We start from the raw sequence: 13,756 nt of genomic DNA on the forward strand, positions 1-13,756 counted from the left end.
TTTTAGTGACGCCGTACGTATCTGCTGATACAGGGGTTAGAAATGCAGGGCACAACTCTCTATTTTAGCCCCCATTGTTTCAAGTCATTGAAAAATGTACGGCATCGATTCCACTCTTCAAATAATTCTTAGCTATGCCGTCTGAAAATTATGGTTAACGGAAAAGTTTATAAGCAATTAATTGTATTTTGAAATTGAGTTTTTTTTTCGATACGATCATTAATTCCTGTACGGCAACCACTTTTTTGATAAAATATAACCAGAAACTATCGTATTAAATCATGGTCGGCTATAATTAATGGTACAAATTAAAAATTCGAATTAAAAAACAAATAAATAAATTGTGAAAATTCCTTGTTATAAACTAACTAACTAAAAGTGTTATATTGAAAATATTATGGCTGTAATTGACTTTTCATAAGGAAAAAAATAAAAAACAATGCCGTACATTTTTAACTAGTGGATTTTACATGCTGATAATATTTTTCATTAAATTTTTACTACATTTTTAGGTCATTAATTAACGGCACTTACAAATTTTCATCAGAAATATAACATAAAGAATGAAAATTGCAATGCCGTATATATTCGTTGGAACAATTCTCCGAAAGTGTGTAAGTCCAAAATGAGTTTTATCCTAATTTCAAGAGAAAAATTTACACCGTAGAAATTATCATGGCATTGTTTTTAAGATTAAAAAAAATGTGTATAGAAAATCGAGAAAATATTTTTAGAAATTTAGAAATTTAATGACGTGCAAGAAAGTATTATTTTTAAATAAATATAATAATAAACAATTAATTTTAACTAAATATTCATAAAAATTCCTATATAGATAAATACTTACATTTGAAACAGTGATATATGTTTTGAAGTAACAGTACCCTTGCATCTGCATATTTGCAACTGCTCTTACAATTGTTTGAATAATTTATTTACGCAGAAATTGTGATGAAGCCATTGGCATACAATATATGCTTAAAATTAGTAAAAATAATTTAAAAGTGCATTTGTTATTGTCGGTTATAAACATGAATAAAACCACATAAAAATTTACACGTCGAAAAGAAAAAAGAGACAGAGAAAGATGTTTCGATTTTAATTTTAAAATAAAAATAATTAAAATTTAAAAAAAACATTCTATGCAGATTTTTTTAATTGATTTTTTAATAATTTTTTAGATTTTGAAAAAAATCTACTTATGTACTTGTGAAAAAAAAAATAATATATAAGCTTTTCAAATTTATAAAATTAATAAATTTTATATCGACCTATGTTTTTTTAACGGCGTATTAAAAATTATTTTACATCTTAAATCATGTTTTAGCAACAATGCCGACCATTTTTCAATGACCGGAATCCCTAAGGCTCAGAACAGGAGTTTGCATCCGGGGTTTTTCACTCCTGTATCGACAAATACGTACGGCATTACTAAAAAATACCTCTATATAATATTGTAAGTCTTATTATAGAAAGGCCGTACTGTAGTACCTAAATAATTTGTATGAAGGAAAAAATAGTAGTAAAAATAAAATCAATTCTTGCAAAATTTTTCACCGTGAGATGAGACTTTTCAGAGGGAAATTAATTTTCCTATAGTAGGTAAGCACATGTTTCTTGAAAAATGTACGCATGGCCGAAAATGGTCATTATTTTAATAAAAGTAGTTGCACCCTGTATTCCTAACCCCTGTATCAGCAAATACGTACGGCGTCGCTTAAAAATTTATCTATGTATCGATCCGAAACTTGTAGTATAAATGCCGTACTGTAATAAATCACCAAAACTCAGGCCAAAATTTTCGAGAAATCAAAAATTTTCCTGGCTTCCGGTATTGCTATTTTTGTACGGCATTAGGTCGAGGTTCATTTTTTTTTGTATAACATATATATTTGAGAAATGCCGTACAAAAATGTTTTACCGAAAACCACCCGCCTTGGTACACTGGTTTAGCTTACTGTGTACTCACCCGTACCAACAAGCATAGTTTCCAAAATTGTTATATGTGGTAGGTAGTATTGATTTATAAGTAATTCAATGACCCCTTGAAATTTTTCGATGGGCTTGTAGTCTATTAGCCTGTTTACTTTGAACGATTTTTGGCTTCTATTTTCTATTTTTTTCTTTAGGAAATGTTGAACTTTTTATAATACTCGAAGGTACAATCCATACGATATTTGTTGAGATAGAATTCCAAGAAGACCCTTGCGTCACTTTCTTGGATTTAACCGCATTTGACACCTAAGGTATAAAGACATTGTCGGAAAATTTCAAGGCACGCACCTGCCACGTGGACATTGATTGAAAATTTTATTAAAAATATTAAATGTCTATATGAAGGGAATGGCCATTATATTTGTTAGTTTAATGGTTATCTCTTCCAACAGCCACTGTATTTCTCCTGTATGGCCATTACACTCGCCTTTTTTTATTAGTAGTAATAAATAAAATACTATAATTATTTATTAGAATGAAATAATTTAAATAAATAAATAAATTACTATGAACTATTTATTTTTAAAAGGACAGAATTGGCAAATATAATGATAATTTGACAGTTAATTTTCTAATACTTTTGCGTATATAATTTAATTTAATTATATGCCAAATTGAAAATATGTATATTTTTCAAAATATGTTCGTATCAAATTAAAATTAAATTTAAAATCATTAATTTTTCTACACTATGGCAATTTTCCAATAATGCAATTGTATTTTTAAGTAAGTCACTCGTCGACCTTAAACTAGAATACATGTAAACCTGTAATATTTGGAGCGTTTCTGTCGAAGTTTATTAACATATCGATTAAACGAAAATCTGAAATCCAAGGTAAAACGGTATTCTACATCACCGACTTTTTTGGGATGAATTTCTTCTCTTAACCTTTGTAATTAAACATTTTACAGTGAAGTCATGGTTGGGCAGTCGCTGTGTGTCAGCGACCTTAATCGAGATTTGGTGTAAGAGCAGATAGTCTAAAATGTGTTTATTTGGTAACATTACAACATGAAATGTGTAGATGTAGATATTCTTAATGAACGTATTGGATTCAATAAGTGTTGATTGTGTTTATATATTGCAGCACACTGTGTACATCCGAAAATAAAGACTTCTGTAGTTTCTACAATAGCTTTATCATATCTCCTAAATAACACTAGTAAAAATTGCAAAATTTATTATGTAAATGGTATGTATAGGTGTCTGGATTCATTACATTCCTAAACACGTAATGATTATTCAAATGTGTCTTGGTAAACACATGCTTTTTTACATAGTGACACAATTTATTGAAAAATGGTTTCACGTAATTTACTGCTGATTCAGAAAGTGATCATAAATATTTCTTTTTAAGTTACGCGTATTTCAAAATGTATTCATTCAAGTATTTCTCTAACATCAGCATACTTTTTGTTATCTCCTTTGGAATGTCATCGATCTCAGTCAAAGGATCAATAATTAATTTTTGTGTTCCTTTCTTCACTGAAAGTGCTTTCCTTGAGTTTAATTTTTTTTCTATACAACACAAAATTATAAAATACACTGCGATATCCTAAACAAAAATGAAAAACAGTTATAATTTAGATAAGTCAAATTTTGTTAATGAAAAATTGTTGCTTCTACACCTAAAATGTGCTGCAATGTTAAAAAAAATATATTAATGAAATATGAACATAAGCCTGCAAACGCTTCATTCATTCATATTGGGTGTTCCAAATTTATTCTTCCACTATTTGACCTTACCTACAGAAAGTCATTTTCTATAATCAAAATTTTGATTTTGCTTTTTATGCACAGCTACATCATTAATATGCTTTGGTGATAACAAATTATTAATAATTTTAAGTTTAATGTCTGTCATAGTTTGATTAAATATTGTTTAACAATGAAATATTTTTATCACATTTCCATTGTATGAGAAATCAACGTCATATACCGTGGGTGGGTGACTCATGATTTTATAAAAGAGAAACAATTAGAAATTGCGAAAAATTATTTATAGGCAACATCAAACTTTTTATTTGGTTATAAATTTTATATTATTTCACTTTTGCGATAAAATGAATCAGTCTGATATCAAATAAACGCGAAATATAAAAAAAAACTATTGAGCAATTGACGTGGAAGTTGTGAAAATATTACCTTCGTGAATTTTATGATATATTTTATAAAAAATGATGTTTTGTTATGAAATTTATGAGAATATTTATATTGATTAAATATGATGTAAATAAAAATTCAATGCGTTTTAAAATAAAAGTAACATTTTCTCTGAATGCCCTTTTCAACTAAAATCATGGCGTCCACGTACCACTTCCGGTTATACCGGAAGTCGCCATCAACTTGCTCATTTTAAATGGAACACCCTATATATTATTGCAATTTTGGATTCTACGTGTTATTTTAGGTGGACTTTTATGAAGTTTCCCTATTCCTAAAATTAACCGTTTTCGAGAGTTTTAATTTTTTTCAAAAAAATGGTATATGGTATCATGGTATCTTATAGTAAGAAAGATAAAGCAACAATATTTATAGAGGCAGTAGCTAGACCCCCAAGCTTCCCTTCCATACTTCCATACTGGCTTAATTGCATACAGGGTGCTAGAAATTTAATGCCGAGTTTAGTTAACTTTAAACCTTCATATGTCGGTTTTTATAAATGGGACACCCTGTATGTTTTTCTATATTCTAATACACAATTTTATTCTCTTTCGAACGGTATCAGGGTTTCCTATACATATCTCTTCTAGTTTTTAAGTTATCTATTACTTTTTGTGTAATCACCTAAAATCATGTAATTTCTTGCGAGGATAGCTGTGGAATTTTTAGCAAAACCAAAACAAACAACTAAACTGTTACCAGTTATTTATTATTATTTATTCCCAGACGTTGCAATGGAATTCTAAGCAGAACATTTACAGTTTTTAATGAGACATAACCCAATTTTCCACCAATGAGCAGATAAAGTTAAGAAGAATGCTAAAAAATCAACTTCATACATAGTAATACACAATTATGTATGTTGATAATAATACTGCACTAAGATAAAATAAATAACTTAAAAAAGTCATAAGTGTTTAATTTGACCTCCATTAACAGCTAAGCACTTGTGGATTCTAGAGATAACACCATCAGTCACCGCTTTTGTTATTTTAGCTGCAGGCAATTTATGGAACTCCCCAAACATAAAAATCTAATGGATTTTTGCTTTATTACTCCCCAAACATAAAAATCTAATGGAGTGAGGTCTTCCAACCTCACTCCATTAGACCACTGGCCAATTCCACGGTTCTAGGCGTAGATAGGTATAGGAAACCCTGATACCGTTCGAGAGAGAATAAAATTGTGTATCAGAATATAGAAAACATACGGGGTGTTCCATTTAAAAAAACCGACTTGCAACCCTGCACGCAATTAAGCCACTTTGAAAGTATGGATGGGAAGCTTAGGGGTCTAGCTATTCCCCCTATAAATATTGTTGCTTTATCTTTCTTATTATAAAAATCACATGGTTTGAAGCTAGTCACCGTTTCTCTCCATTTTGTTAAAAAAAATTAAATATCTCGAAAACGGTTAATTTTAGGAATAGGGAAACTTCATAAAAGTCCACCTAAAATAACACGTAGAATCCAAAATTGCAATAATATATAATTAATAATAATAGTAATTTCCAAAATTCAACTCGAAGGCCGTCACCGTGATATACCCTGTATACGCTCGAGAAAATAAAGTTTTTCATACAAGGGTTGCCTTTTATGTATATTTCGGGAATAGTCGATATGACGACTTTCTCAGAACTTCGTACAGGCGTTATTTGTGTGGTTTCCAATTGAAAAATCACCTTCGCCAAAAAATGGACTTAAGTCACGAACATTTCTGTGCGATTATTTTTTACAATTTTCGATGTAGATTTTCTTAACGGTGCATCGATGACATTAATTCGATTTTTCGCAATGACGCACCATCAAAAACCACTGTATATATCCATTGGTGGCAGAGGTTCGCTCACTGACGAATTTCGTGTAGGTCATCCAAAATTTGTTGTTGCTCCAGAAAACATTGATGCTGTGCGTGAACTGATATTTTAAGATCGTCATGTGACTTATCGTGAGATTGAGGCATCCTTGGGAATGGTACACAACCCCATTTGTTTGCCAGAAGTCGGAAAAATAAGGGAAACCAATAGCCGAAGGCGCACCATTCTCCACCAGGACAATGCGCGCTCTCACACATCGGCTCACACAAGAGATTTCATGGAGAATATTTTGAAAAACAATAAAGCTGTATACGATGATTTATTTTTTTATGTTCTCTATTCCCGAAATATGAAAGGCAACCTTCGTAAATCTAAATAAAATAGATATAGTCAAATGAATGAATTGAACGTTTACAAAGTTACGTGGTTGAAAGTGCAGGAAAAATTGGATTTCATCCTTGATATGGTTATTATTAATTGATGTATTCTACGGAAGTGATAAATGACAAAATTTGTTGGTGAAGATAACTTAATTCAAAGTGTTTTTTTAGTCGAAATGTTTGACCCTTCTTAATCACGACAATATTAATTATATTCGGTTCTAATCTTATTGGTTGTATGATAGATCTGCACTGTACTCAATTTGAGGTTCCTATCTTCACTTGTTCTTAAGCATTGATTAGAACTGTGTTCCTTTGAAGCACCATAGAGCTTTTAAAAAACGGTTTAGAAGGAAATATTACTGTTGTTTGTTTTTGTATACTTGATGAGAAAATATCTTAAAGAATGTCGCTGTGTTGCTATTACTCCCTGCATTTCTAATCTAGCCTTGATATATTAATAACTACAACTACAAAAATTAGAAAAATTACTTACCATTACTGAGTGCATGGCATTGGCAGCGACATTCCAAAGTGTATTTTTAGTCCTTTGGTACAAGTTCATATTGTCTGTCAAAGACAACGCCAGGAATGGCGTTACAGAATAAGGCGTGGGACTCCCTGCTAATGAGATAGATCCCATGTAAAAACCCACAGTGTTGATGTACATGAATGGAGCGTTAAAGTGGTGTACAAATCCTAGTGCACATTCAGGATAGGCTCCATCTAGAATTAGGAGGTCGAATCTGTGGCGAGAGTAGAGGAAGTCCTTTGTTTCAGTGTCGGAAAGAAGAACCTCGCATGCCTAAAAATATACAGAGCTAAGTCTATGAGCCAAAGATTTATCGCTTTTTTGATTTTAAGATACAGGATACTGAAGCTAATTTATTAAAACTAGCTTTATCAATGCTTCTACAAGTATTCGCCATATTGTGTTCGTTTTGAGGTTTGGTAGGTATATAGTTTAAGAAGCCCTAAATAGCTTGATTTATTAAAATTCACCAAATCGCACATTTTCGAGAAAAAGATAAAAAACTGGAGGTGAGTCCACACTTAGCTGTGTTTTTTGTTTGTGCTCAATTTCTGCAAACCGTAAAATAATATTGCATATTAGGATAATACAAAATCTAATTTAATATTTTTGTATCCAAATATTCACTCACATGAAGTAAATATGCTTTTAAAAAACTTAAAAGTTACCCAGCGTCAATGTTTTCTTAAAAAAAGTAGAATTAATTTATGCCATCGCGAAAATAGTTTATGCTTCTGAAATTTCTATGAACAATTAATTAATATTCGTATTCTCAATGATATAAACGAAATGTAAGTATTTTATATCTTTTGTTATGAATGCTTTATTCAGTACTGTAAGAATTACCAAATTACCAGATCTGTGATTTACAGACACATTAAAAAAGATTATGAAATTGTGTAATTGCAGATTTAGTAAATACAGGCTGGTCCGAATTTTATGCAGGAAACTTCGAAGGCAGATAGATCTCTTTAAAATAATATGTGTTTGCCTTCTAAACATTGGTCTGGAACAGCCCCGTTTCAGAAATGCAGGGTGTTGAAGTTGTTAAAAAAATTAATTTCTTGTTTATATCTCCGAAATCTATTAACAGATCTCAATAAAATTTGGTACAGATAATGTATAATACATTATCATGCATTATCTTACATCCCCTAAAATATGAGCTTTAAAGTTTCAAGCAGTGGTGTACAACTGGACAGGGGTCACCCCTTTTTTACAAAGAAACCTACGCCACTGCATTTTTTACAAGTTATTGTAACTGATTTATATTTTAATGCACAAAATACGAAAAAAGGTGTCTTTAATTTTTTCCCTAAGATTCGCAGTTCTTAAGTTATTCATACCAATATAATTATCTTGTGGCAAACACTCTAACCATAATATTGCAAGAATATTTATGTTTATGCTTAAAAGTAAGTGCAATTTGTAAGCATATCAACAAAATTATTTACACTCCTTTTTACACCACCTGTGAGGTAGTGTTCCTGGCGTGTTTTAGTTTTTCCTGGAGGGCTAATACTCTTAACAAATAAGAATAATTTAAATCAAAATAATAATAAGAATATATTTACCAAGCAACATCAGCTAAACAAGAAATCAAAATTAACGTTAGTTATTACAACAATTGTTCAAAATGCGAACCACCCACATCGATACATTTCTGACATCTTCTATTAATGGAATTAATTGAAGCTAATATCATGTGGTTTTCTTTTAATTCATTACACCCGCCTTCTATTCGTTGCAGTAGTTGTGGTTGGAGTAAGTAGAATAAACTTTACTTTTCAGATAACTTCAAACATAGAAGTCTAGAGGGTTTAGATATGGCAATCTGGCTGGCCAAGACACTGGACTCTCTGTACCATTATGGTTGACATTGGCATTTGGTCTTCTACCTATCCATCGCCCCATATAATTTTCATTAAGCCATTCTCATATTATTCTCCCAGAATACGCAGGAGCACCATCCATTGTATCCAGTTATTTTGTCGTATATTTAATGGAATATAATCTAATAATTCAAATAGATGGTTTTCTAGAAAGTTTAGAAATGACTAGGAATTTAGACGAGGTGGCAAGAAGAAAGGTCCACAAACTTTATTGCGAATTATTCCGAGACACGTGTTCACAGAAAATTCGTGTTAAAAAGATCTTGTCCGAATTTCATGAGGATTTTCTTGTGACCAAATATGCAGATTGTGAAAATTCACTACCCCTCGCTTTTGATAAATGTACATTTATTATTATTTTGATTTAAGTTGTTCTTATTTGTAAAGATAGTGGATTAGGCTTCCAGGGGAAACTAAAACGCGTAAGAGACTCTACCTCACAGGTGGCGTGGAAACGAGTGTAAAGAATTTCGTTGATGTGCTTACAAATTGCACTTACTTTTAAGTATAAACATAAATATTCTTGTAATATTATGGTTAGCAATGTCTGCACAAGGGGATTGTATTGGTATGAATAACTTGAAAACGGCGAATCTTATGGAAAAAATGTATGTTACCTTTTTACGTATTTTGTGCATAAGAATATAAATCAGTTACAATAACTTGTGAAAAATGCAGTGGCGTAGTTTTTTGTAAAAAAAGGATGACCCTTGTCTAGTTGCACACCACTGGTTGAACCGTTAGAGCTCATATTTTAGGGAATGTAAGGCCTACTATCATACATTATCTGTACCAAATTTTATGGAGATCGGTTAATAGAGTCTGAAGATATAAACAAGAAATCAATTTTTTTCAACAACTGTATCTCTAAAACGGGGCTGTTCCAGACCAATGTTTATAAGACAAACATATATTATTTTAAAGAGATCTATCTGCCCTCGAAGTTTCCTGAATAAAATTCGGACCACCCTGTACAAAAGAACTCATAACAGTGCAGATTTTTATTCGTACAAAATAATAGAAAACTTAAAAAATTGGCATTTAATTTTTGCACCGATTGAATAATAATAAAAATATGTATAGGTTATTTAGAAATCGGGCTATTTAGAGCTTCTCAAAATATGTGCCTACCAGATTTCAATATAAATTTTTATTCTGTATTAATCTGGAATTTATAGTGAGTTATTCTGAAACATCTTTTAGATATATCCCCGTAAATATATGATAATCCATTAGTGAATCAGAATGTTAGTAAATTAATAGTTTTAAATATTGTACAACTGGCAGTAAATCAAGTCGTATATTCATGTTCAAATATGAGAAAATTGTTAAGATATGCAAAACTAGTTAAATAAACACATTTTTTAAATGTTTAACCATTCTATCCTTTGTTGACTGACCTAGGACCATGTAAGGTTTAGTATCTTACTTCCTGCGTTAAGTAATTGCAATGATTTCATCATAAATGAGGTCAATCTATCAATTAGTTAGTAGCACCTTTCTATTAATTTATTAAATAAATTATACGTTACTATATTACATATTATATTTCAGCAGAGCTAACATTAAATGGTCAACTGCTAAAAAGATATATTCAAAATGCGTATATTATCCTTCAACTCTCCATTACTTCTATTAAAGTGGTTTGCAAATATTGGGCAGGAAATATGTCAAATATTATTTAGTCCTAATATTTGAAAATAACGAAAAGTAGGTCCAAACAGATAAAATTAAGGTCTTGCATAATTATAAAGTACGTAAGAAAAGTTATATTATTAAATGTTCAACAAACAATTTTTGAAAAACACCAAAAGAGGAAAACAATTTTTTTTAAATGGTTTTCTGCCATATTTTCATTATAACGCTACGTTCAGTAATAGTGATGTTCTTTTTTGAAATTAAGATCCTTAGATTATTCTCAGAAAAAAAGTTTCTGGGTAAAATCAACTCACAAATTCTAAATAGAATGAAAGGTCTTATTTAAGGGGTATAACTGTATTTAGATATGTAAGTATGTCTTACTTCTGTCGAATTATGATGAAAACATTCCTATTTAAAAAATGACGCATTTTTTTTTGTTTCACATTTTAATGATTTTTATTTCACATTATACAGGGTGTTTCAGAAAGACCTTCCGTAAATGGGGGGTGATAGCATTACAAAAAATAAGAATTTTTTGTGTTATGTACTATATGTCTATCTCCTCTTGTTTTCGAGGTACAGAGCGACAAAATAAAAATTTTTAAATAGAATTTTTACGAAAATTTCTAAACCACGCGAAATATTTTTATGAAATTTGGTATTCCGTGGTTTTTAAGGACACAAATACGCTGGTCTAATTATTTTTTGTATATTTTATAGAGGACGCTAGTTATGCTACATTCGTATAAAATTTAAAGTTCTAATTTTTTTGAGGTTGGGTATTCGGGCTCCAATTTCTAATGTACAATTTTATTTTCTAAAAATAATGCACTCCTGGTAGAACTTCTTAATGTGGACGGTTTTCGAGAAAAAAGGCTTTTAATTGAACTCTTACAATATTACGCTGTAGAAAATGAGTGACTTTTCTCAAAGTAGGCTTATGTTAAAACTTATTGATGAATGTCTTATAAACAACGCATACATTCCCAGTAATATTTTAAACTCTAATTAACTTTATATCAAAATTTTAGTGACTGTAATTAGTCATTACTAACTACAGTCACTAACAATCACTCATTAGAAATTAGAACCCGAATGGTAAAAAACCTAACCTTAAAAAAATTAGAACTTAAAATGTAATAGGAATGTAGCGTAACTAGCGCCCTCTATGAAATATCCAAAAAATAATTAGACCAGCGTATTTGGCATCTTTAAAAATCCCGGAATAGCAAATTTCATAAAATATTTCGCACCGTTTGGAAATTTTCGCAAAAATTATATTTAAAAAATTTTATTTTGTCGCTCTGTATCTCGAAAACAAGAGGAGATAGATATATAGTTCATAAGACAAAAAATTCTAATTTTTTGTCGTACTATCACCCCCCGAATTTAAGGGAGGTCTTTCTGAAACACCCTGTATGTTTTCCTTTTCAGCTGACAATACCAAACTATCAACCATCAAAAACTAAAGTAGGTATTAAGAGATTAATTTCAAAATATTGGAGTAAAGTGAGATTATACACTGAGCTCGTAAAGTTTGGAATAAATTCGAAAAATCGTTATTGAAGGGTTTTGAAAGGAAATCCTCGGACACGTCAACTTTAGTATATAAAATGTCACTTTTTTCAGCCATCGACTTTTTTTTTGTTTTGTTTGTTTTTGATGTATGACGTCATCGGCAATTTTTTTAAATGGCAGCCCATATTTTTTTACACGGATTTCGATAGAGCATATTTTTCTGAGTACGAATACGTCAAAAACGTATGACCTTCAAGATGGAAGTTTTCGAGATATTCGGTTCCAAAGTTTCAAGAATACATTATACAACCGATGACAAAATACTAATCATTTATCAAGGAAGCGCTGGAAAAATTACAGTTTTGATAGTTGAAGTTTGTCCTCGCAAGTTTGTGTTTTATTTTAAGTTGATTAATCATTATTCCATCAGAATTCATTTTATTTGAAAATGGTCCGTCGTTTGAGTGAAAGGGAAAGAATCGAAATTTTTATGATCAGTTACGGAGTATGAATATGTCAAAAACGTATGACCTTCAAGATGGAAGTTTTCGAGATAATAGACAGTTTAAAACACAAACTTGCAAGGACAAACTTCAACTATCAAAACTGTAATTTTTCCAGCGCTTCCTTGATAAATGATTAGTATTTTGTCATCGCTTGTATAATGTATTCTTGAAACTTTGGAACCGAATATCTCGAAAACTTCCATCTTGAAGGTCATACGTTTTTGACATATTCGTACTCAGAAAAATGTGCTCTATCGAAATCCGTGGAAAAAAATATGGGCTGCCATTTAAAAAAATTGCCGATGACGTCATAGATCAAAAACAAACAAAACAAATAAAAAGTCGATGGCTGAAAAAAGTGACATTTTATAAACTAAAGTTGACGTGTCCGAGGATTTTCTGTCAAAACCCTTCAATAACGATTTTTCGAATTTATTCCAAACTTTACGAGCTCAGTGTATGATGCTTGTTTGTAAAATATAATTTCAACATTTAATTACTTTCACTCATATGAGAGTAGCTGTATTTTTCTTATATACTTCTGTATACTTGGGTACAAGTGGATTTGAAGATCAATGTCAAAGCTCATAAATTGAATATAATTTACTCTTATCTTTTGTTAATTTTACAATTTAAAACATAATAAATAATCTGCTTCTACCTCATAACCATACCGCACCATATCCAACGGTGGCACAGGTTCCTCCCCCTTTATCCTGTTCCCTACAAGATCCCAATTGGTGAAATTTTTCACGTAGAAAACTAACCCCGCAGGACTAATTTCTTCTAGTCCCGGTAGAAGAAAGTCCGCGGGAAAGGCGTTGATAAACGTCACGTTGTGGCCTCGTGGAATCAGTCCTCTCGCCAGCTCCCAGAAGGGGATTTTGTGGGATTTGGTGCCTCCCATCGTTATCATTAGAATATTAGCACAGGTACATAAGTTTATCACAGCCAATGATGCCGTCAGTACTGGTAAGCGTCTTCCGTACATGACTGAAAAGTAAAAAATATTTTAGTACCTCTAGAATCTAAACTACCTACGCATGGTGAAACAGACTCTATTTCTGTTTTAAAAGCCACAAAACCTTTTGCGTTCTTTATTTAGAAGAAATTTACCATAGAGGAAGATATAACTAAACAGAGAAACATTGTATTTTATGGAAACAACCAAACTATTTTGCTTATAAGTACTAAAAGTGTATTTCCATCTAGACCAAGTTTTTGGACATTAACGTATCAATGTCAATGACATGCCTCAACGACTTGAAATAATTTGGATAACCATAATCTTTGACAAATAATGGTTAAAAAA

The 13,756-nt window shown here is 31.0% G+C and overlaps 1 protein-coding gene across 1 annotated transcript in view; it reads right to left on the reverse strand.

The window, feature by feature from the left end:
- Positions 1 to 13,756, reverse strand: part of LOC108903644 (UDP-glucuronosyltransferase 2C1-like) — a 55,171-nt gene that overhangs the window by 15,000 nt on the left and 26,415 nt on the right. The window contains exons 2-3 of the mRNA XM_018705884.2: positions 13,106 to 13,437; positions 6,852 to 7,160 (exon numbers count right to left, since the gene is read on the reverse strand). Coding sequence (XP_018561400.1) covers positions 6,852 to 7,160; positions 13,106 to 13,435 — 639 coding nt within the window. The 5' untranslated portion in view covers positions 13,436 to 13,437. The remainder of the gene's footprint in view (positions 1 to 6,851; positions 7,161 to 13,105; positions 13,438 to 13,756) is intronic.

This window comes from Anoplophora glabripennis, unplaced genomic scaffold (assembly GCF_000390285.2).
Source record: "Anoplophora glabripennis isolate ALB-LARVAE unplaced genomic scaffold, Agla_2.0 scaffold56, whole genome shotgun sequence".
NCBI classification, from domain to species: domain Eukaryota; kingdom Metazoa; phylum Arthropoda; class Insecta; order Coleoptera; family Cerambycidae; genus Anoplophora; species Anoplophora glabripennis.